The following is a 24,087-nucleotide window of genomic DNA, read 5'->3' on the forward strand; positions in this document are numbered from 1 at the left end:
CCACCACCATCATTTCTCGTGTCCAGCGAGAAGTCTGAGGGATCTTTCACTCTCAAGGTCAGACACCACATCAATAGTAGGTCCGGGTTGCAGCTAGGAATGGGCGTCCCATCATGAAGCTGCTCTCTCAGAAGGCACATCAAGGTTCTCCTGACCTGACCTCTCCTAGCTGGGAGCAGGTGTTTAATGGGAAGCAACTCCTTAGTAGTGCCTGCCTGGCCGCTCACACACAGAGGGCATCCTGCCCTCCATCAAGGGCATCAGGATTGATGTTAGACTGTGTGTACGAGTGTGTCTGTGGTTTATCAGCTGGGTGAACTTGGGTAAATCCTGTCTTTCTCGTGCCTCAGTCTCCCGTCTGTAAAGGGAGAATCTTGACAGCTGCTCAGTGGGCTGTTCTGGAGACTAATACTTCTGTCTCGCTGTGCATGCTGGGGACCAAACGAGGACCTGTTGCATGCTAGGCAAGCAGCCCCCCTCCCCAGCTACATTCTCATTTTTCTTTTGGTACCTTTCAAGACATATGGACAGACCCCTGAGACAGAAGCGGGACACAGAGTCACATAAAGAGTCCTCATTGGCTCTCCTCCATCAAGTCTGTCCAGGGTTGGACTACCTGTCCACTGTTTTCCTTGTTCCTTGCTCCATGCCCAGAAAAATACCGGAGTACTTGCATTATTGTTTCCTCCGGTGGCCCCTGAGTAGCCCAGCATCCTTACTCTGGTCTTGCCAAGAATTTGTGCATACTGGCATGTCTCATTGAAGTTCATGGCTAGCCTTTGAGAAGCATGTCATACTGACCTTGTCCTTGCCCCGGGGACACACAAGCTGGGACAGACAAAAGCAACATTAAGACAGCCAGGATAAGCCCGCAACTATAATTTATGCTGGCCTCAGGGTACAGAGCTAAAAGACTTGGTTCTTTCTCAATGATTTATAATCTGGGAAGCCTGGGAGTCAGTAAATAATGTCAGCGTAGCAATATGCCATGCTTTACACACGTGACCTTAGAAGACACAGGCTATGTGCCTGGGGGTGTGGGGACAGACGTCTTCTGAAATTCTTATTCTTTAAATTGGTTTTGGATTTATTCCATGTGCGTGAGTGTTTTTGCATACGTGTATGTCTGTCTACAGTGTGCACGCCTGGTGCCCGCAGAGGTCAGAGAGGGTATTGGATTACAGATGGTTTTGAGCCACCAAGTGGATTCTGGGAGTCAAACCCAACTCCTATGCAAGGGAAGCCTGTGTTCTTAATCACTTGAGCCATGGCTCCGCCCTCTCTGAGAGTCTGAGACACTCATGCACGCATGGAGAACAAAGTGTAGGGTTAAGATGAGCTCTGCTGAGGCTCCACAGCTCTCGGAAGAATCTTCAAATTCTGTGTGTCCTAGGACAAAGGCTAGGGGACATTATCCACAAGGCATACAGGGTCACAGGAAAGACCTCTGAATAACTGCAGAGACCACTAAATGGCAGGCACCACGAATGGAGAGCCTTCTGTTCTGGGAGACAGAGGCCAGGGTCTCACACGTCAGGAAAGCATTCTACCACCGAGCTACACCCGAGCTCCTATATGGGATGCACTTCCCACCTATCACTTCGTCAAGACTGCATTCATAAACTGCTCACACTAGGGCAGGTCGTGTTGGCCCACGCCTTTGATACCAGCAGTCAGGAGGCAGAGGCAGGTGGGTCTCTGAGTTCAAGGGTAGCCTGGTCTACAGAGTGAATCCCAGGACACCCAAGGCTATTATGCAACGGAACCTTGTCTAAAACAAACAAACAAACAAACAAACAAACAAACAATTACTGTAAGGAATGCTTACTCTCTTTTATACAATTAGGTTATATCCTCTATAAGCTATTTATCAATCTATAGATGCTTAATTTTATTTGTTTTTGGAGACAGGGTTTCTCTGTGGAATAGCCATGGCTGTCCTGGAACTGTCCTAGAACTCTCTTTGTAGTCCAGGCTGTTCTCAGACTCACAGAGTCTTCCTTCTCTGCCTTCCTTCCTCTGTCATCCTTCTTTCTTCCCCTGCCTGCCAAGGGCTGGGATTAAAGATGTGTGCCGCCATGCCTGGGAAAGATGTATTTACTTATGTACATGGGTGTTTTGTTTGCATGTATATACACCACCAGAGGGCGCTGGCCGCTGTGGGATTACAGTCACAGATGGCTGTGAGCTGCCATGGGGGTGCTGGGAATTGAACTCAGGGCCTCTGGAGGAACAGCCAGTGCTTTTCACTGCTGAGCCACCTTTCCAGCCCCTGGACCTTTTAAACCTTAAAAGGAAGCACCTTCTACAGCAACCTCAAACTTCATGAGAACAGGAAACCTGAGTGAGACCGCACACTCTCCGTGTCGGGTGCTACGTTCTCTCCCTAAGCTGCCCAGCTCCTTCTCCGGTGTGAACGGTTCCGTTCTACTCAGACAAAGGCAAGGCTCAGACTGGAGCCAGGTTCTCTTCCATTTCCTCAGAGCTTGCTCCCAGACCTCACTCCCACCCTCATAGCGCCGAGGATCCCACTGGCAGCCTCACCTTGGATCCGCAGGCTCTCCTGGTACTGGATGATGAAGTACTCTTGGGTCTGCTGCAGCTTCTTCAGCTCGCTCTCCGTGTCCTGTGTGATCAGACGCAGCTCCTCAAACGTTTGGTTGATCTGAAGGTGCTTCTGGGACATGGCGTCAGCAAGACTTCCAGCCGGAGAGCTTCCCTGGGAACAAATGGGAGATCCAGGGTGGGAGGATGAGAGGAAGTCTTCGGTCTTAACCCTCAGGTGAAGGTAAGACACCAGAAGTTAAATTTGAGGTCAGAAGAAGTCACAAATGCCACGTGTGAGAATCGGGATAGAATGGGAAGTGTGTGGGGACGGGTGCCCTGACAGGGTTTCTTCACAGTAAAAACTTCTGTTTCAGCTCTGGCCTCCACTAGAGCGTATCACAGAGGTTGCGCCCATTTCTTTGAGAAACTAGAACTCCATATACCCCAGTGGTCACTTGGGTCTTCTGCTTGATGATTATAACCCTGATTCCATATTCACTCATTGACCCAATGCCATGACTGTGACTTCGTTGGGGACACATTGGGAATAATACATGGTCTGTATCTCAAGGCAGTCTGGTGATGAAGTCATTTGCTTCTACCATGGATGAAGCCACACCCGAAGGCTTCCGAAGGCGTCTGAAGCCCCTCGGAGGACGTTATGGGGGAGGCGTGCACAAGGCCCCTGTGGATCTGGCTGTTTAAGTGACTAAGTTTGACCCACTCCTTCAGCAGCCAACCCAGACACCATGAAGAAATTTCAACTAAGTCATCTCCCTAGACTGCGAGCATGCTTCAATATGAAAATGATTTGCTTGGGGTTAAATTAGTTTGACGTGTTCATCTTACTCTGCGGTTGTAACCTCACTTAAGTTAGAAAGCTAAGATCAGCTCCCTAAAGAGAGACCCCTGTTGTAATGGTATGTGTATGCTCGGCCCAGGGACTGGCACTATTTGGAGGTGTGACTCTGTTGGAGGAGGTGTGGCCAGGTTGGAGTAGGTGTGGCCAGGTTGGAGGAGGTGTGACTCTGTTGGAGTAGGTGTGGCCAGGTTGGAGTAGGTGTGGCCAGGTTGGAGGAGGTGTGGCCAGGTTGGAGGAGGTGTGTTACTGTGGGCGTGGGATTAAGACCTTCACCCTAGCTGCCTGGAAGTCAGTATTCTGCTAGCAGCCTTCAGATGAAGATGTAGAACTCTCAGCTCCTCCTGAACCATGTCTGCCTGGATGCTGCCACGTTCCTTCCTTTGAACCTGTAAGCCAGCCCCAATTAAATGTTCTTATAAGAGTTGCCTTGGTTGGGCTGGAGAGATGGCTCAGTGGTTGAGAGCACTGACTGCTCTTCCAGAGGTCCTGAGTTCAATTCCCAGCAACCACATGATGGCTCACAACCATCTATAATGGGATCCGATGCCCTCTTCTGGTGTGTCTGAAGAGAATGAGAGTGTACTCATATAAATAAGTAAGTCTTAAAAAAAAAAAAAAAGAGTTGCTTTGGTCATGGTGTCTGTTCACCATGTTCAGAGCAGTAAAACCCCAACTAAGACACTAGTGCATATTGGGTCACCTTGACAAAGTGGGGTCCAAAGAGAAATGGATCAAGAAGGAGTCCCTAGCTCCTCTTCCACACCCATGGGCACACTCACGTTGTTGGCTTCTCGGACCAGCCTCTGTTCATTGTATAGAATGTGCCGGATACAGCGCACCAGCTCCATGGGGCAGCGGTCATACGTGTTCTGAAAGAGGACAACAGCAGACATCACTTTGCTCCACTGTGTTGTGGGTTAACCCGACTCAGGACAGGGAGCACTCATGACAGAGATGCGGTAATGGTGGAGTCATGGGTGGCGCTGCTCCCCGTGTGGGCGGGAGCGAGAGAAAAACACAGTGGAAAATGCAATTACAGTGAGAAGGTGAGGCTGCTTTGCTCTCTGAATCTTAACGCCAAAAGCACTACAGCAACATTCTTGGCAACGGGAAAGTTTCTAAAAGGCCACAGCAGACAAGACACAGGACTCTGAAATTTCCTGTCAGTTACAGTCAGAATTACTGTCACACAGAGAGAAGATGGACACCTTTCTCTGGACGGGGCATCCCGGAGGGCAACACAAGTTATTTAGAGTTTGAGACCAGCTTAGACAACATGGTGAGACCCTACCTTATTACAGAAGACCAGAGTTCAATTCCCAGCACCCACGTCAGCTCACAACTATCTGTAATTCTAGCTCCAGGGGATATGATGCCCTCTTCTGCTCCCTGAGGGCACTACACTCATGTGCACATTCCCAACGTTTAAAACAAAAAGGTAAAAGTATTAAAAGCCAGGAAATAAGTGATTATTTAAAAATGTTAATGTCAAAGTCAAAATAAGGTTGCAAAATGAATGTTGTTAGGTTAAAGAACAGGAAAAGATGGGCAGACTAGCTGGGATAAGATGGTCGCTTAAAGTTCAAGACTAGCATGGGCTACGAGGCCTTATCTCAAAAGCAGACAAATCACAAAACTGAAACCAAAGCAAATAAAATATTAAAGAGGGGATTTAGCTCAGTGGTAGAGTGCTTGCCTAGGAAGCGCAAGGCCCTGGGTTCGGTCCCCAGCTCCGAAAAAAAAAACAACCAAAAAAAAATATTAAAGAGATATACTAACTAGATATCATATGTACTCTTGGACTGGACCGTGAACTGGAGGGAGGAGAATACCCTACAGGACACTGTGAGTCAGTTGACAAGCGGATAATAGAGACAGAAGAGTAAGCAAGAGTTAGTGTGAACGTTAAACACAGTAACTTGATAACTGTATTGTGACCGTGTAAGGGAAGTTATTGTTCTTAGAACATTCACGCCGAGATACTCAGGGGAGAGAGAGAATGCTCGTAACTTACTCTCAACTAAAAATAGTGTGTGTGTGTATGTGTGTGTACTGTATGAGTATGTGTGTGTGTGTTTGTCTGTTTATGTGTATGTGTATATGTGTGTGTATTGTGTGAGAATGTGTGTATGTGTGTGAATGTATGTGTATGTATACATGGTGTATGTGTATTGTGTGAGTATGTGTGTATGTGTGTGTATATTGTGTGAGTATGTGTGTGTGCGAGTATATGTACATGGTGTACATGTGTGTATTATGTGTGTGTGTGTGTGTGTGTGTGTGTGTGTGTGAGTGCGCGTGTGTGTAGGGAAAGAGAGAGGAATGTGCGAGAGATAACATAAATGGACCTGAGCATATGTAGGGGGCTTGTTGTCCCACTGCTGCAACTTTGTGCAAATTCAAAAATTATTTTGAAATAAGAAGTTAAAAGAGAGAGTAAAAATCATGGCTGGGAGTGGTGCTCACCTGCAGCCCACACTGGGGGTGGAGTGGTACTGATGCAGGAGGATTTCCAGTTTGTGGCCAATCTGGCCTAAATAGCGAAGCTTTTCCTTTCTTTTTAATAAAGATTATTTTCTATTTTGATTTATGTGTCTGTGTGTCTGTATGCCACTTGTGGGCAAATGCATGTAGAGGTCAGAAGAAGGGGTTCAATCCCCGGGAGCTGGAGTTACAAGTAACTGAGAGTCTCCTGATGTGGGTGCTGAGAATTGAACCCCGGTCCTCTACACGGGTACTGGCTGGTTTTGTGTCAACCTGACCCAAGCTAGAATCACCAGAGGAGGGCACCCCAATGGAGAAAATTTTTTTTTAAAAAATAGGATTGGGTTGTAGGCATTTTGTTAATTAGGGATTGATGTGGGAGGGCAGAGGCCATTGTGGGTGGGACCACCCCTGGTAGTTCTGGGAACTATAAGAGAGCAAGCAGAGCAAGCAATGGGGAGGGAGCAAGCCAGTAAGCAGCATCCCTCCATGGCCTCTGCATCAGCTCCTGCCACCAGGTTCCTGCTTTGCTTGGGTTCCTATCTCGACTTCCTCCGATGACAAACGGTGATATGGAATGTAAGCCATATAAACCTTCTCCTCAATTCGCTTACGTTCACAGTGTTTCATCAATAATAACCCTGAGACAAGCAGGAAGCACTCTTAACCACAGAACCAACTCTCCAGCCCCACGGTGACACTCTTGTCTCAAAGAAGGTAACAGCCACAACCACAAAGCCAATCAGAACCATGTGCACGGAACACACAATTCTACGATGCTGGGTTAAAGATCAGAACACGTGTCTTCAGAAAAATAAATGAAAAAGCCCTCGAAGGGGCAGGGCCTAGCCGTGGCCAGCATTCGCACCCACCTGGAGCTGCGTGGCATAGTGCCCCAGCTTGATCTTCAGCAAAAACCCATCTTCCCCCACCTGGTGTTCTGCCTTCTTCTGCAGCTCCTGCACCAGGCCCTCCAGGAGCTGGGTGGCCTTAATGTTCTCCTGTGGATTATCAAGATCTATTGAGTCCCTAGGGGAAAAAAATTACACAATCTGTATACATACATGCACAGGAGCCTGTACACATGCAGCCTTTACACACTACACTTGTTTTGTGGGTGCTGGGACTGTAGGTATGAGCCATTGTGTGGGTCCGAGACATAATCTCTTCTGTGTTCACGAGTTAAGGGATACCCCGGCATAAGGTGGCTAAATGTCTACAAGGCCTGACTCTTAATTATCTTAGGTGAACTTTATATCTCTTTCTCCAACCTCCCACCCCTCCCACTTCCCTTTACCGACTGACTCTGGTAATAACCCGCCCCTTCCTAGGAATGAAGGGGGAAGGCTTCTTTGTGTACTCTGAAGGGAAAAGGGGTCTGCTAACTTCCAGTTTATGCTCTTATCTCCAGGGTGTATGGGGCACGAGGTCAAGACAGTTCTGCATCGCCTTTCCACCCTTGACTGGTTCCAGGCCCCCAGTCACTGCCCTTCCTCAGGAACCCTGGAAAGGAGGCATCAAGGCAGAAGGTGCCTACAAGTATTGACACCCGTGAGAATTGTCTGTCGCCATTGCAGATACGGGGCTTGGAAGGAGCACTGGCTCATCTGGTGAAGGCGAGAAATCAGTCCACGGACCTCGCGTCATTCAGAGCTCTTCAGCTGGTGACAGGGATTGGGTCTACTTCCTCCTTATCTTCTTTCTTTTGTCTTTTTAAATTTTTTTTTTTTTTTTGGTCTACAAGTTAGGCAACAATTGTTGCTGGGTAATACTTAAGTGACTTAGCGCGCTGACAAACCAAACAGCTGTCAGGCTGAAATAATATCTAATTACTGCTGACCAGGTCCGCAGCCAGGGAAGAGAGCCAGCGGCAGCTAAAAGACAGCCACCCACAAATCCCTGTAGTTAGCGAGTGACTGGTGGCAAACGGCCAGGCAGAAGCACACCAAAGCCCTGAGACTGGGTCACCAGAGACCACCCGACCTGTGTCTGGAGAGGGCAGTGACAAAACCGGCTTTTAGAACTGTATACTCTATGTGTTGAATAAAATATGTACTAAGTGGAAGGCTGGAAGGGCTGAAGGCGCTGCCTTGCCCTCCGGTTCTGACTGGGAGCCCGCCGCTGAGAGGATCCAGTCTTTGAGATAGAACTCAGCAGTCTGGTTCTCAATTCCAACTCAACCATTGCCTACGACAGAAGACTTCGCGACAGCTTCAGTACGAAGAACTGGAAACTCTTTGTTGGTATCTCTATTTCTTCATGGAAGGACACTATCTAAAATGCAGGTTCTCCTTAACATCACCCCACATTTTGCAGAGCTTGGTCAGTAAGTAGACCACTCGGGAGACCTGCTAGATGAAAGCCCACTTGCCTAGGACTGTCTTGAGTTCCTAGGCTTAAGTAATTCCCCTGCCTCAGCTTCCTGAGTAGCTGGAATCACAGGCATTGCGTTATTGTGCTCAAATAAATGAAAACGGTCTTTTGTTCTCTCTTGGAATTGAGCCAGGTCTGTCGAGCTGGACGAATGCTCTACAGCTGATCAGCATCCTTATCTCTGGTCTCCGAGTGAAATTGTAAATCAACAGAACTTCTTATTAATGTTTTCCGAAGTCCCCCAAATCGTTGAAACAGAAAAAAAAAAAGGAAAGAGAAAGGGAAAGGACCAACCTAGGTGTGTTTGACTGTTTGACATTCTCCTATTTAGCCAGGGTTTTTTTTTTCCCCCTCTTAATTATATGAAGCTGGGATTTTTTTTTTTTTAATTGCCCAGAAAAATTGCCTTCCTTCGGCAGGCTTGTTTCTGAATGGAGCCTGGCTAACAAACTGCTATAATTACTGTACGGCCTCATCTCCAGCGGATATAGACAGCCTCCTCCCAGCAGCACCAGAGCTGTAGCCCCACCACCCGGGTAAAAGGCTGTCTAGTCTAATGAATGTGTCACGCTGACTGACAGACTGGGGCTGACGGGCAAGCGCCCTGCCCTGAGCACTGCAGGGCACACGGCGGGCCGGTGAGGATGTGGCAGAGCTGAGGAGGCAGCAGCTCCTTGGTATAGATGTCCTGTGTGAGCTGCAAGTTTGCCATGGCACTGCAAAGTAAGATACGTTACTACTGGCCTGTGTTATACTGATCTAACAATTTTAAAGCTCAGGTACATAATTCATAATTTAGGAAATAAAGATGTTGGCTAAGTCAACACTGAGAGGTAATCATTATTCGTATTTTTTTTTTTTTTTGGAGCTGGGGACCAAACCCAGGGCCTTGCGGTTCCTAGGCAAGCGCTCTACCACTGAGCTAAATCCCCAACCCCCACTATTCGTATTTAAAAAGGAAAAAAAAAAGCCATTTAGTTTGTGTCTGTGTATGTCTCAATGTGGATGCCACATTGCAGTGTGGAGGTGTCAGTTTTGTCTACCATGTTGATTCTGACATTGAAATTCAGAATATCAGGGTTGGTGGCTAGTTTTTTTTTTTTTTAAACTCACTGAGCTATCTTGCCTCGTTGTTGATATTTTAGAGTATTTTCGTTTGTATATGTAAATATGAATTTAAAACACGAATGTTTCAAGCCAGGTGTAATGACACGGGCCTTTCATCCCAGCACTTGGGAGGCAGAGGGAGCCGGATCTCTGTGAGTTCAAGGCTAGCCTAGTCTACTGAGTGAATTCCGGGACAGCCAGGCCTACATAGTGTGAGGCCTTGTTTCAGAAAAAGAAGAAAACAAAGAGCCACGAATGTTCTGATTATTAAATTAGTATGTTAAACATCTGATTTATAAGATATAAATTTCAGCGCATGGGAGGCAAAGGCTGATCTCGAGCCTAAGACTAGGCTGGTCTATATAATGCATGCAGGCCATGCATAACTACACGGTGAAATTTTACCTTGGGGAAAAAAAGCCAGGCATGATTCTTGCGTTTAATCCCAGAACTTTCGAGTTCCAGGACAGCCAAGGCCACAGTGAGAGACCTTGTCTCAAACAAACAAACAACAAAAAAAACCCCAAAACAAAACAAAAACAAAAAAAAAAACCCAAAAAACAAAAAAACAAAACCAAACAAAAAACAAAAAACAAGCCAAGCCAAACCAAACCAAACAAGGCAAGCTGAGAGGCTGGAGAGATGGCTGTGTGGTTCGGAGGGCTTCCTGCTCTACCTGAGTTCAGATCCCAACAGCCACATTGGGTGGTTCAAAACCCCTTGGAACTCCAGCTCCAGCTGTTTTCTGGCCTCCGAGGGTACCTGCCCTCGTGTATACATCCATATACAGACACACACATATATTCTTAATTAAAAAAAAAACAAAAATTAAAAGTTCCAAAATTATTTCATCTCCCTGAATCTAAGAGGAGCATGTGTGTGTGTGTGTGTGTGTGTGTGTGTGTGTGTGTGTGTGTGTGTGTGTTGCATGAAGATTTTCAAACAACTTTTCTTGGAGATGGGACCTAAGGGCTGAATCCAGAGCCTTGATGCCTCATGCCTGTACTTTACCACTGAGCTTACTCATCCAGCCCAACACACAGCTCCCCCCCATCCCCCACCTCCTCCTTTTCCTTCTGCCTCAGCTAGGACCATGAGTGTTAGAGGTGGGGACCACGAAGCCTAGGTTACTCACAACTTTTAAAGTCTTAGCTATAACATTTTTTCTCATCCAAGTTCAATGTCCTTGTGCTTCCCAAAAGATGACATAGAAACTCTTTACCTACCAGGCTTGACTTTCGATCCACTGGGATAAATAATGTCGCACCTCGATGGGGAAATGCTGGCCGTACAAGGCCTGCATCTGATGAAGGGCATCGCCCTGGAGCTGCTGAGCCTGTATCCACATTGCCATGGCTTACAACCTGTTAAACAAAGGCCTTGATTTATTTGTTTGTTTCTAGTCTCCGTCCCCTTCAAAGCCACTGAAGTAAATATGCACAGGTTTTAAGAGTGAATGTTCTCTCTCCTTTTGGTACAGTATAGGTCAAGTCTGTAAACATTTCTTTTCCTTTTATTACTGTGTGTGGTTTCGTGCGGGCACAGACGTGCCGCAGTGGATGTGTGGAGGTCAGAGGATGGTTTTGTGGAGTCGTTTCTTTCCCTGCATCTTTAGGTAGGTTCTAGGGATCAAACGCAGGTTGCCAGGTTGCTCAGTAACTGCCTTTACCCACTGAACCATCACACCTGCCCCGATCAATATTCTTGAACTGACTTCAAGCTTTATCGTGTTTTTAAAATGCAGACACCCAGCATGGCCGTGGGAAGGGCCCCAGACGGATCTATGAAACATTGACTATTGTGGCGCAAAAGGCGGAACCAGAAAAACCAGCCTTAGGGAAGGAGCCGTGAACAGTTTCGATATCCTAGACCCGGTCTTTGCTTTCGCTGGAAACCGCCACGGGGTTATAGCATCGTTTCAAACGGGCACCATGAATGATCAGTGTAGCGATCTGAACAATAACTTTAGGTTTGGTATTTGGGCTTTGTGAAATGGAAGACGCTACCCTTTGAACGGGATCAGAAAGACAGACGAGACTCGGGACAGAGCGAGGCCTGCATGTTCTCACAGTGAGCTTAGCAGCCGCGCTCTTAACACAGAGCAGAGACTTATCTGGCCAAGTTCACCGTTGGAGTTACTGCTATGGAATCTGTAGAACAATGTTTGATTTACGACACCCACACACAGTCCAAGGCAGAAACAGTATGTGTTGACTAGGAGAATGGACTGTGGTGTTGCAATGGTTAGCGGTCGGGTTTCTCGTTGCTCTCCTTTTATAATGGAGATTGAACCTATGACCTGGGTCATGCCAGGCAAGAAGAGCTCCACAGCTGACCTATATTCCAGGCCTCTTCTGGACTTTTTATTTGGAGAGAGTGTTTCACTAAGTTAGTTGTCTAGGCTGACTATGTATTCACTCTATAGCCCAGGCTGGCCCTAAACTTTTCATTTTTAAATTTTAATTCATTTATTTGGTTTTGTTGTTGTCGTTTTGTTTTTTTGAGACAGGATTTCTCTTTGTAGTCCTGGTTGTCCTCAAACTCAGAGATCTGCCTACCTCTACCTCCTGAGTGCTGGGATTAAAGGCGTGCACCACCATGGCCCACTGAACTTGCTGTCTTCTAATTTAACCTAAGATCACAGGCTTGAGCCAGTAGTCTCAGCAACCGTGAGACTTTTTTTTTTTTTAATGAGCTATTGTGGTAAAGCCTATAATCCCTGAACTCAGGACATGAAGGCAGGAGGATCAAGAGTTCAAGGCCAACTTGGGCTTCCTGTGACCCTTTCTTAAACAACATCAAAACCAAAACAAGCTGCACCAACAGAAGCACACTTTAGAAAATGGCTTTCTGGGGTTGAGGATTTAGCTCAGTGGTAGAGTGCTTGCCTAGCAAATGAAAGGCCCTGGGTTCGGTCCTCAGGTCCGGAAAAAAAACAAAAAACAAAAAACAAACAAACAAAACAACAACAACAACAAAAAAAAGAAAATGGCTTTCTGGGGGCTGGAGAGATGGCTCAGCAGTTAAGAGCACTGAAGTCCTGAGTTCATGGTGGCTCACAACCATCTGTAATGGGATCTGGTGTGTTTGAAGACAGCTACAGTGTACTCAGATAAACAAACAAAGGCTTTCTGAAACTACTAGGAACCTTTTCTGACAGACCTGAGTCCATTTGGCAGAGACCTGGGATTCCCCAGACTGGAGAAGCTACGTTAATAGGAGGAAGACCTTGAAACCAGACTTGCTCTAACACTGCTTTCTGGGCATCTTGAATCCAATCTGAAAGTGACTGAGCTACTGATTTGCACAGTTCTCCTAAGGACTATGCTACAGCCATGGTCCAGTGCACTGGACCTGGGTTGTGTTGACGACCAGAGACGGCACATGTGTGCCAGGAAACAAAGATCCCTCTCTGTGAGCAGTGGCTGTCTGATCGAGTAACACTGAGCTATTTATGGGACAAGTCAGTTAGTCAGCAGTGAGGTGCGGGCTGGGTGCCGGTTACCTATTTTAGATGTGTGGGCTGCCATAGGATACTTGGATGGTTTAACTTGGGGCTTTCAGGCTTTAGGGCTGAGACAACAGTGAGATTTTCCAGTATAGCGGAGTTCAGTGGGTGTGGGTTCACCAAGAGGAAAACTGGGACGGGAGAGCAGTTCTGCTTCCTAGTCAGACATGTGGAAGACGGTGTTTCAGGGAGGTCTCCAAATCAGACCAGGACCACCAGCTCATGATTGTAGAGGAAAGGCAAAGAGATTGGGAGTGGAAGAAACTGGAGATTTAAGTATGTGGGGGGCCTGACAGAAGAGTGAAGAGCTGGGGTTCAGGTAAGCAGTCTTTCTTAGTTAAGAACAAGGAAGGGGTGCTGGAGAGATGGCTCAGTGGTTAAGAGCACTGTTGCTCTTGAGAAGGACCTGGGTTTGTCTCCCAGCACCCAGTTGATGGCTCACAACCATCTGTAACCCCAGCTTCAGGGGCTCTGATGCACTCCTCTGGCCTCCAAGGGCACTGCGAACCCACATAGTGCACAAACATACATGTGTACAGAACATTCATACATGCAAAATCAACATAAATAACATGAGAACAAATAAAGACAGACTCGGCTAGGAAGATGGCTCAGCCAGTGTTTGCCTTGCAAGCATTGAGGACCCAACTTCAAAGCCTAGAATCCGGGTAAAAAGCCAGGCAGAATGGTGTATACTTGTAATCTCAGAGCTGGGGCGGGGGGAGACAGGTGGGTCTCTGAGGCTCATCGGCCAGTCAGTCTGACTTAGACACTCTCTCAAAAGACAGAGTGGGAGGGAGCTGGGTATGGTGGCATGGTCACAGGCAGAGGTAGGTGGCTGTTCATGAGTTTGGGGTCAGCCTGGTCTATATAGCAAGTAACGGGCTAGCCAGGACTACATAGTGAGACCCCGTCTCAAAAATAAAATTAAAAGGTAAATAGCTCAAGCCTCCATAAGTGTACACACACACACACACACACACACACACACACACACACACACACACACATACTCAGAGCCACATATACACAGCCACACACTCAGCCCTAGAACAAGACAGAAGTAGGACCTCGTCATAGCTCCCTTAATGAAAATTTGAATGATTCCAACAGACACTAAAATCTCTTGTGTCTGCAAATTCACCTGCTGAACTGACTCAGGACAGAAGAAGGAACATGGTGGGAAGGTTCTGGGCTCACTCTGTCGTCCACTCTCTCTGTGCCACTGCCCTGGCACACATCGTATTCATTAAGGAAGGGGAAGCCATCTTAAACACACGGTGACTTTATCTACAACAGTGCTTGGCAATGAGCAGTACTGTCCTGTTGTTGTTGCTTAAGTACACAAATGTGAGCAAATGAAATTGAACGTGCCAGCTCTTTCCTTTTTTAAGATACATTTTTTCCCTATCTATTTATTTAATATGTGTGGGTGTTTGCCTGCATGTAGGTCTGTGGACCACAGGTGTGCAGTGCCCATGGAGGCCAGAAGAGGGCGCCAGATCTCCTGGACCTGGAGTTCCAGATGGTTGTGAGCTGTGGTTGTGGGTGCTGGGAATCCAACCCAGGTCCTCTGGAAGAGCAGCCAGTGCTCTTAACAGCTGAGCCATCTCTCCAGCCCCAAATCAGCTCTTTTCAAAGTTATAATGGAACACAACACCAGTATGGAATTCTATGGTGTAGAAGGAAACATCTCTCTCTTTTTTTTTTTTTTCCTTTTCTTTTTTTCAGAGCTGGGGACCGAACCCAGGGCCTTGTGCTTGCTAGGCAAGCGCTCTACCACTGAGCTAAATTCCCAACCCAGAAGGAAATATCTTAAATTAGCTCATCAACTCTGTTTAACTCCGGTGACTCTATATGGGTGGTCTCCCTTTCATCACACAGGCCTGTCTTTTTTCTGTCTAGTTTTCTTTTTCTATCTTTTTTTTTTTTTTTGGTTCTTTTTTTCGGAGCTGGGGACCAAACCCAGGGCCTTGCGCTTCCTAGGTAAGCGCTCTACCACTGAGCTAAATCCCCAGCCCCTTCTTTTGTTTTAATTTATCGTTTCCCACTGAATCCCAATAGAAGAGGACATGTCATACTGCCCTGTCCCCAAAGTGTGTGTGTAGCAGCTCAGCACAGAGAGCAGCAAACAAATATTTGTTAAATCCATGGTTCTCACCCTTCCTAATGCTACAACCCTTTAATACAATTCCTCATGCCATGGTGACCCCCAACTATAAAATTATTTCATCGCTACTTCACAACTGTAATTTTGCTGTTACGAACCATAATGTAAGTATCTGTGTTTTCCGATGGTCTTAGATGACCCAGTGGTAAGGTCATTCAAACCCCAAAGGGTTGTGACCTACACAGGTAGAGAACCGATATGCTAAATGAACAAGTACATAAATCTTTCACATGTCCTGTTGGCCAAGCATATTTCTGGAGTTTATTACTGCTTTAAGGGAGGAACAGCTCAGTGTGGTGGTATACACCTGTCATTCCTTAACCTTGGTAAACAAGCCAAGGTTAAGGCCAGTTCTGGTTTACAAGATGATACTTTGTCTCTCAAAAAAAACAAAAAAACAAAAAAACAAAAAAAACCCCAAAAAACAAAAAACAAAACAAAACAAAACAAAAACAAAAAACAAAAAGCAAAAAGCAAAAAGCAAAAACACCAAATGCCTTTGTTTGTTTTTTGAGACAGTCTCACTCAGTAGCCCTGGCTGGTCTGCAACTTAACACGTAGACCAGCTAACCTTGAACTCACAAAGATCCCCCTGTCTCTACCTCCTGAGTGTTGGTAGTAAAGGTGGGCCCGCCTCCAAAAGCTGTAAAGACAAAATTGCAGAAACAGCAGAACTGGACGGAGCTGTGCCAGGACAGGCAGGGTGTGGTATAAGGGCAATGCACGTTTTAGGTTTTCTATTTGTTCTTAGTTTTTATTAAAGAGTGGAATGCCGAGCTCTGAGAATTTGTCAGAATATTTCTATCTTTCCGATTCTGAGCATGGCATGGTATTTTTTTCTTTTTAAATAGCACACTACTTGAAGGGTAATAGCTGGTAAATACAAAGTGGTAATTGCCTTATTTTGATAAATGTGGCATAGTTTCACAACATAAAAGTGCTTTAATAGGGACAGGAAACAGAGCTCCAGAGTGGATTTTGCTCACTACCCGTCAAGAGGATAAGAAGGAATCGAAGGCTTCCAGCACACACATGTGATGAATGCTGAGTGACAGATTTCACAAGTAAGGTGATCTCATCATCACACACTATGTGAGGGGGCATGCCCTTCCCCAGATATGAAAAGTCTGTGTCCGTTAAAATTAAAAAAAAATATAAAAGCCACACTCAATAGTACAGTCGTGTTTGTGTTACTTTTAAACTGTGGGCTTTATCCACATAAACTATTCGAGGCTTACGTAGGTTACTGTGTACCCATTATGGCTCCTTGTTATAACTTCCTATAGCTCCCATTGTAACTTCCTACATGCTAAATAGCTCACTCCACACAAAAACTGTTCCCACTCCTCATCAGGTTAAACGCCCAAACGTCCAGTTAGTGCCTTTTCCATCCATGCCCGTCGGAACTCTCCACACTCACCAGGAAACAAGGTTGCACACAGGTGTAAGCAGGGGCCCTGTCCCCATACTTTCCGTCTATCCAGCCACCAGCTGCTACTCCTCCCGCAGGCACGCAGGGAGACGGCCTACCACGCGCATGCTCTTCTCTGCTTCTTGACCTGGCAGCTCAGTTCTCAGTGCGTGACACTCTGACAAGGGAGGAAGTGGTTTGTATCTCTGGTAAATCATCACGGGGGGGGGGGGGCTCCACTCTAAACACTGGGAAATGGATTCACCATCGTATTTTTAGGACAGGGTTGACAGTCAGCCGAGCTCTGTGCAGTCATACTTGTGGAGTTCACAGCCTTCCAGAGCAAGCCACAACGGCTCAGCCTGGACACAGAGTGCTATACCCACTAAACACACCCAGCACCTATGTTGACCCAGAACACGGACCTATCCAAGGGTGGAGAAGGTTAAAGGGCCAGAGGTACCTTTTTGTAGAAACCAAAATGTGTAACTGACCACAATGTCTCAGGCTTATTGGAAGCTAAAGGGAGGGAGGCCTCCTATGCAAGTGGCAGGTGTTATTTTGTATCAATAGCTAACAGTCTAGCAGAAACATTTTCTTTAACAAATATATATATATATATATATATATATGTGTGTGTGTGTGTGTGTGTGTGTGTGTGTGTGTGTGTGTGTGTGTATTTAGGGCAGCTCTGGGTAGCCCAGGCTTGCCCCTGGCACTGGACTCAGGATGTAGTTCAACGCCAGATCCTCCCACTCTGCCTCCTGTGTACTGAGATTATAGGTGTGTTCTGTTACTTTTGTGCTGGTGATCAATTTGTGCCTGTTAGTCAGAGCTCTACTAACTAAGGATATACTCCCAGCCCAAAACATAAGCATTTGCAAACAAAGCCATTACTCTGAAGGTTTTCAGAACACCGGAGACTGTTTTGCTATAACTACCCTGGCAGAAAGTAGGCTCTCTCTGCTGGAAGCTTCCAGAGAAACTCTGCCAGTAGACTGAACGAATTCTGGCTTGAGGAGAGATGAGGGTCTAAAACACCCACGGAGAGATATGGTTTGCCGATGTAGTTTTTATTATGTGGAACATCTATAATTGCTGAGTTTTTCTTTTCTGTGTGGCAGCAGAGCTCGAACCCAGGGCCTCACACGTGCCAGGTGAGCCCTGTAGCGCTAGGCTACATCCCCAGTAGGATTGGGGATAGAACATGAGATTAATGTTCTGAAGACCACGCTGAGCTCAGCTACTTACAGGTTTTCAAAAGACCTGCTCTCCCAATTCCTCTGTGCCTCAGGCTTCAAACTTCCTAAATGAGGAGAATATGTCTGTGTGTGCGTAGGGTGTCAGAAGCATGGGTTATATGTGTACATATGTACGTATGTGTAGTCAGCCCCCGAGGGGCCAACGATTCACACTTACACACAGGACTTCCTACTCCCCATCCCCACCTTAACTAAACTCAACAAACTTTTCCACAGTCAATTCTCTGACTGATGACCAGCTCTTGCTATCCCTCTGCTTAACTAAAGTTCCACAGGATAAAATTCACCTTCCTTTAGAAATAAGGTAATCCTTTTTCTTACTTTTATTGCATTTGGCAGTTAGAGAACAACTGGTAGGGGTTTGTTCTTTCCTTCTACTATGTGTGTGCTGGGGAATCAAACTCAGGTTGTCAGGCTTGGTGGCAATCACCATTATCCACTGAGTCATTCTGCTGGCCCTGATACTCTCCTCCCTTCCTTCTTTCCTCCCTCCCTCCCTCCCTCCCTCCCTCCCTCCCTCCCTCCCTCCCTTCCTTCCTTCCTTTCCTTTCCCCCTTCCTTCCTTCCTTCCTTCCTTCCTTCCTTCCTTCCTTCCTTCCTTCCTTCCTTCCTTTTTTATGTATAGATCCCATTACAGATGGTTGTGAGCCACCAAGTGGTTGCTAGGACTTGAACTCGGGACCTGTGGAAGAGCAGCCAGTGCTCTTAACTGCTGAGCCATCTCTCCAGTCCCAGATACTCTGATTTCTTAATTTCCACGACACAAGGACTTTATAGACAAGAACGTATGGAAGGGTGGGGCAGGGGCACTGTGAGTCCTGTTCCCCTAACTCAGAAGGACACTGAAAACTGGAGGACAAAGGGGGCATGAGAATAGCTTAGGCTTACATGAGCCCCGACACACATACACACACACACACACACACACACACACACACACACACACACACACGGCATATGCTGTGATCCATCCATGGCATGTTCACAATAGGCAAATTGAGAGAGACGGAAAATAGTGAGGTTCAACTTTTGGGGAAGTGAGGAAGTGAGGAAAACGCATTAGTGGTAATGGTCTACAATGCTCAGAAGACTTTGAATTCCGGACATCTTAGAATGATGATGGAGCCAGAGAAATGGCTCTCAGGTAAAAGCACTTGTCATTCAAGTCTGATGACCTGAGTTTGACCCCTGCAACCCTCAGTGGAATGAAGAGCAAACACCCAATAGCTGTCCTCTGACCTCCACAAGCATGCCATGGTACAGACACACACACACACACACACACACACACACACACACACACACACACACGTGTGCGCACGCGCGCGCACCAAACAAAATAAAAAGGTTTATTTTATAACACTGGATTCTATCTCAATAAAGCTGTAATTGAAAAAGAGACAAAAGCTAGGCCTGGTGGTACACACCCTTAATCCCAGTACCAAGATGGCCCCATCTGTCAATGCCAAGAGGCCCCGATTGTGCTGTGCCCTGCGGTCACTGCCCAGAGCTGCCAATGTCCTGAGAACTTGTAAGTTGTCATGTCACCCTCTGTACTTTTGCACACATTGTCACACTTCATAATTTAGAGAGAAAGGGGAAAATAGAACAAGAAAGCCTGATGTTGGGAGACTCTGGTTTCAGCAAAGGCTAGGGAGAGCTGGCAGATGGACTCAATGGAGAAACATTGGTTCTAATCTGAAAAGTTCCAGGCGAGGCGCCAGCACAGCAAACTGTTAAACCACCCGGCACCCGCTGAGGACCGAGGGACCCTGGGAGGAGGATAAGGGGCCAGGTCTCTCTGGTCATGTTGTCGGTCTCACTGTCAATGTCAACATTAGTACATTAGTACTGTATTCAGTGGTGATGGTCACCGAATACAAGGACTTTGAGAGACAGAAAATATTAAATGTAGTGATGAATAAGGCTGTGTTCATACTGGCCTGACATCAAGCAAGGTTAGAGTAAAATGACCACATCTAAAAGTAGGTCAACACCAGGCCATCTGCCCTTTAAAACAACAAAGCAAGACGGCCTGACCACTAGCTTGTGAGCAGCCAGAAAGGAGATCCTCTTTTCGGGGAGAGAAAAAAAAATCGTAAGCACACGGGAAGGGAACAGGAGTGAAAGTGTTTGGCCCACAAAGAAACAAACAAGGAAAAAATTTGCCCGGGCAACAGAGATAATAACGTTCTGGGAAGACAATCAGTCACAAATCTTCACATCATAGCCCAGTCACCGCTGCTCTGGGAAGAAAAGCGGTAAAGGAGAGAAGGACAGGAGGTAAGGGGTAGGAGGGTGGGGAGTTGGGGTGGCTACTTGTTAAGTGCAGAAGGTAAGCCCACATCAGTGGGTCCTCACACATTTAAACTTCTCACCTAAATACAACCACATTTATATTAAAATGTGCATAAGCTCAGAAATAAAGTAGGCTGGGCTGGGGGTGGGGTGCGGCTTGTGGTTGGTAAAGTGCTCATGGTGCTGTCCTTAGGAGCTGAGTAACAACCTCAGGACCCGTGTCAAAGAACAGCAGGCGCTCCTGACCCCAGTTCTGGGAAGGCATTCCGGAGGATGCCTGGGGCTCACCGGCCACCATAGCTCTCAGTTGGCAAGTTCCAGGTTCACTGAGATACCCAGTCTCCAACCTTCCTAATGCTGTGACCCTTTAATACGGTTCCTCATGTCGTGGCGACCCCCCCAACCATAAAATTATTTTCGTTGCTACTTCATAACTGTAATTTCGCTACTGTTATGAATTGTGACGTAAATATCTGGGTTTTCCAATGGTCCGAGGTGACCCCTGTGAAAGGGTCGTTCAGCCCCCATAGAGGGTGCAACCCACAGGTTGAGAACTGCTGCTATAGAGCAGTTGAGAAAGGCGCTCGACATTGACCTCTGGCTTCTGCACACAGGGGTGAGTATATGTAGATTCAGACAAGAAGCATCAAAGCGGCTAAAGCCATGACGATGCCAGTGTCTGGGAACAGGATGTTCTTGCCCTCTCATGCTTCTTGCTATTCACAGAATGAAAAGGAGCTGGAGGGGCTGGGGATTTAGCTCAGTGGTAGAGCGCTTACCTAGGAAGCGCAAGGCCCTGGGTTCGGTCCCCAGCTCCGAAAAAAAAGAACCAAAAAAAAAAAAAAAAAAAAGAAAAGAAAAGAAAAGGAGCTGGAGACACAGCCCATTGGTCGAGCTCTGGCCTAGAAGGCACAAGACCCTGTTATCGAGTCCCTGAACCTTTTGGGGGGTGTCAGGGGAAAGGTACATCAGCAGGTGAATCTCGTGGATAACACTCTAACAGAGGGATTGGACAACCCCAACCATGTATAGGGCAGAGTGGCACTATACATTTTCAGACTTGACATGCCGAGATGCATCGCAAAGAATCAGGAAGAAACAAATATCAGCCCCGGTGCCTGTAGCTCACGTACAACAGAGACCGTTAGAGGCCATCCTTCCCCCCCACTCCACACCCCACCATGAGGACGACAGAACACCCCTGAAACATGCTGTTTTCCAGAACTTCCCAGCTGAGAAGCAGAACGCAGCGTTGGGGGCTGCTCTGCTGGAGAAATGTGACACCAACCTGGACCGCGCACCTTAAGGAAAAGAAACAACCAAGAACGGAACTAATCCCCACTATCACCTCCACCCCCACAAATCCAAACTGTAAGCCCTAAGGAACAGCAAATCAACAAACAAACAAACAAAAGAAACAGAGCAAAGAATTGGTTTAGAAAAAAAAAAAAGAAAAGAAGGAGACACCTGTACAGAGGTATAACTGTCAGAGCACGTTAAACGCAGAATCGCAGGGCCGAGAGCTAACGCTCAGCAGGTAATGCGCTTATGGCGAAGCCCTCATGACCTGAGTTCAACCCCTAGGACCCGAGTGTGAAAGAACCCGCTCTTACAGGTTGTCCTTTGATCTCAGTTTTCCGGCTTCCCTACACACACACACACACACACACACACACACACACACACACACACACACACACACACGGGGGTGGGGTGGTAAATCTTCCTTTGTTTTTAAGCAGAAACTCATCATTAAACATTAAGACATTATTGAGATAATTAAGGGAAGCTAAATATGGCCTATATATTTGATATTATTGTGCCTTGGGTGGCCTTATGTCAGCTATAAAGCAGAGGATGACCTTGAACTCCTGATTCTCCCACCTCTACCTCCCGAGTGCTGTGATTACAGGCATGGGTTACAGGCAGTGTTTATGCAGTGCCCAGGTCCCAACCCGTGGTCTTCTACACGCTAGGCAACGGCTTTACTGCCCATCCAGGGCCCACTGCCAGCCCTCGAGTCAGAGTTGAATTTCTTGAGCGTGGCAGGCATTGAGGTTGTGCAGGAGATGCCCTAGTTCATCGTGCGCGTACTCCAGCCTCTAAGGCTTAAGGGGTCACGACGTCTTCATCTTCACCTTCCAAAGGAGGGAAGTGTGGTGTGCGTGGGAGTGGTAACACAGATGTGACAACTGTTCGCAGTTGGTGAAGTCTGTCTGGGGCTGGCTGTCCTGTTCTTTCAACTTCCCGGGGACAATAACTTACTAATTTTCAAAGTCAGAATTAAGAGCAAACATTTGGAAAGAGGCAAATAAGGACACTGAGCAGGCGACTGGCGTCTCCCCTGGAACTGGTTCCGAGCAGCGCTGAGAGTCTGGGCTTCTCCGGCTGTGTGTGGTGGGCAGGAGGATGCCAGCATCCTTCCCTGCACAGCACCGTCTCCGAGTCCAAGCCTAACAAGCAACTCGAACAGCCATTAGAGGAGGGTTACCACCGTACCGTTTTCCAGATGGCGGCGAGCATTTGCTGGAGCCTATAAATAATGGCATCTGTGTTACAGAAAATAAGAAACACATTCTCAATATTTTCTTCATTAAAAATCCATGGCCTCTCTCTTTCCATTGAGAGTTATAGTCCTGTCTCCACTTAGTGGAAATTTGCTTTGAAGAGTGTTTTTTGTTCTAGGTCAACTCTTAAGGACAACCACTAGTTAAACAGTACGAGACGTTGTGGGAGAAACTGGAAATAACATGAAATGGGGGAGCGCGGAAGCCGCCGCATGTTAACCTGTGGGATGACAGGGAGCCGTCTAAATCACACGGAGAAGCAACCATGATGAAACCCAAACACCATGTCAATGCGTCTTCAAGGATTAAGAAAAGAATGTAGTAAGTGTATTGGAGACAAGAATGTATGGAAGGCTGAAGAATAATCTGAGGAAGGTCTAAAGGGTGTAAGTACCTGTTACATTAGGCAACAGCCTTCTGATCCCTTTTCTGCGGTTATTAAATTGCGTCTAAAACTTGAGAACTTGGGAGTGTGGTCTGAGCATGAGCGAGGCCATAGGCTTGATTCCCGTCCCCATATCACAAACTGGGCTTTTCAAGATATAATACTTAAAATACAAATTCAGTAACAATGGACACTCCGCTGGTGACCATCCCGTGGGCACCAGGTTTAAAGGGATGCACAAAGACAGAAGAGCACAGGCTGTAATACCAGCACCTGGAAGTCTCAGGTGTCTGGATCCCAAGTTCAAGTCCAGTCTGAGCCACACGGTGAGTCCCCATGATAAGGACACAAAAAATGCAGAAAGAGGGATGGAGAAAGGGGGTCAGTGGCTAAGAGTCTGGCGTGTAGCAGTGAGGACCAGCGTTCAGACCCCAGACCCTACGTAACAAGCTGGGCAAACGCCTGTAACTCTATCTCAGAGGGATCCAGCACCTTCTGGTCCCCCACTCATGCACCTGCACATACATGTGCACATACAGCCATGCACTCACACACTACTTATTATTTTTTTACACACACACACACAGAGTATTTCCCAACACTCCATTACTAACTGATATCTTTGATTTAAGTAGGACATGACACCGTGGAACTTTAGTCATAATATTTCTTTAAAGGAATGGAAGCCTATCACTTTCAGGTACTTAGCAACTTAATCTGTTTTCAAGGAGTGGGTCAGGATTACTAATGGCTGAGATGAATGTGGAACCCAGGTCTATTTATACGTCCCGCCAGCTCCCTTTTCGCTCTTGGCATGACCAAAGAACTTAACAGCCACTGTGGGCAGAACGAGAAACACAGAAAACCATTCAGAACAGCACAACAATTCCCTCAAAAAAAAAAAAAAGTTACACTTCCAGCACATGAACCGCACGCCTGCCCACATCTGGCTGACATGACGGCCTTGGATGGTGAGGATCAACAACTAAAGGCCTCTGGAAAGCTGCTGGGACAAGATGAGGTAACAGAAAACCTCAGCTGTTAGCTCCTGACTTAGCTCCTACTCACAGGCTGATGGGACTGGCAGAAACAGGTCTTCTTGGCTCCTATCAA

The 24,087-nt window shown here is 46.8% G+C and overlaps 1 protein-coding gene across 6 annotated transcripts in view; it reads right to left on the bottom strand.

Moving 5' to 3' along the window:
- The window catches only part of Stat5b (signal transducer and activator of transcription 5B), a 71,031-nt gene that overhangs the window by 17,533 nt on the left and 29,411 nt on the right, over nucleotides 1–24,087 (bottom strand). For 3 of the 6 annotated variants that reach the window (XM_039085259.2, XM_039085257.2, NM_022380.2), the window contains exons 2-5: nucleotides 10,600–10,737; nucleotides 6,766–6,922; nucleotides 4,189–4,278; nucleotides 2,545–2,719 (exon numbers count right to left, since the gene is read on the bottom strand). In XM_039085259.2, the coding sequence (XP_038941187.1) occupies nucleotides 2,545–2,719; nucleotides 4,189–4,278; nucleotides 6,766–6,922; nucleotides 10,600–10,727 (550 nt within the window). In that variant the 5' untranslated portion in view covers nucleotides 10,728–10,737. Of the gene's footprint in view, nucleotides 1–2,544; nucleotides 2,720–4,188; nucleotides 4,279–6,765; nucleotides 6,923–10,599; nucleotides 10,738–16,471; nucleotides 16,641–24,087 lie in introns of all 6 variants that reach the window. The other 3 variants (XM_039085258.1, XM_039085256.2, XM_039085260.2) reach the window with 3 other exon arrangements.

This window comes from Rattus norvegicus, chromosome 10 (assembly GCF_036323735.1).
Source record: "Rattus norvegicus strain BN/NHsdMcwi chromosome 10, GRCr8, whole genome shotgun sequence".
NCBI classification, from domain to species: domain Eukaryota; kingdom Metazoa; phylum Chordata; class Mammalia; order Rodentia; family Muridae; genus Rattus; species Rattus norvegicus.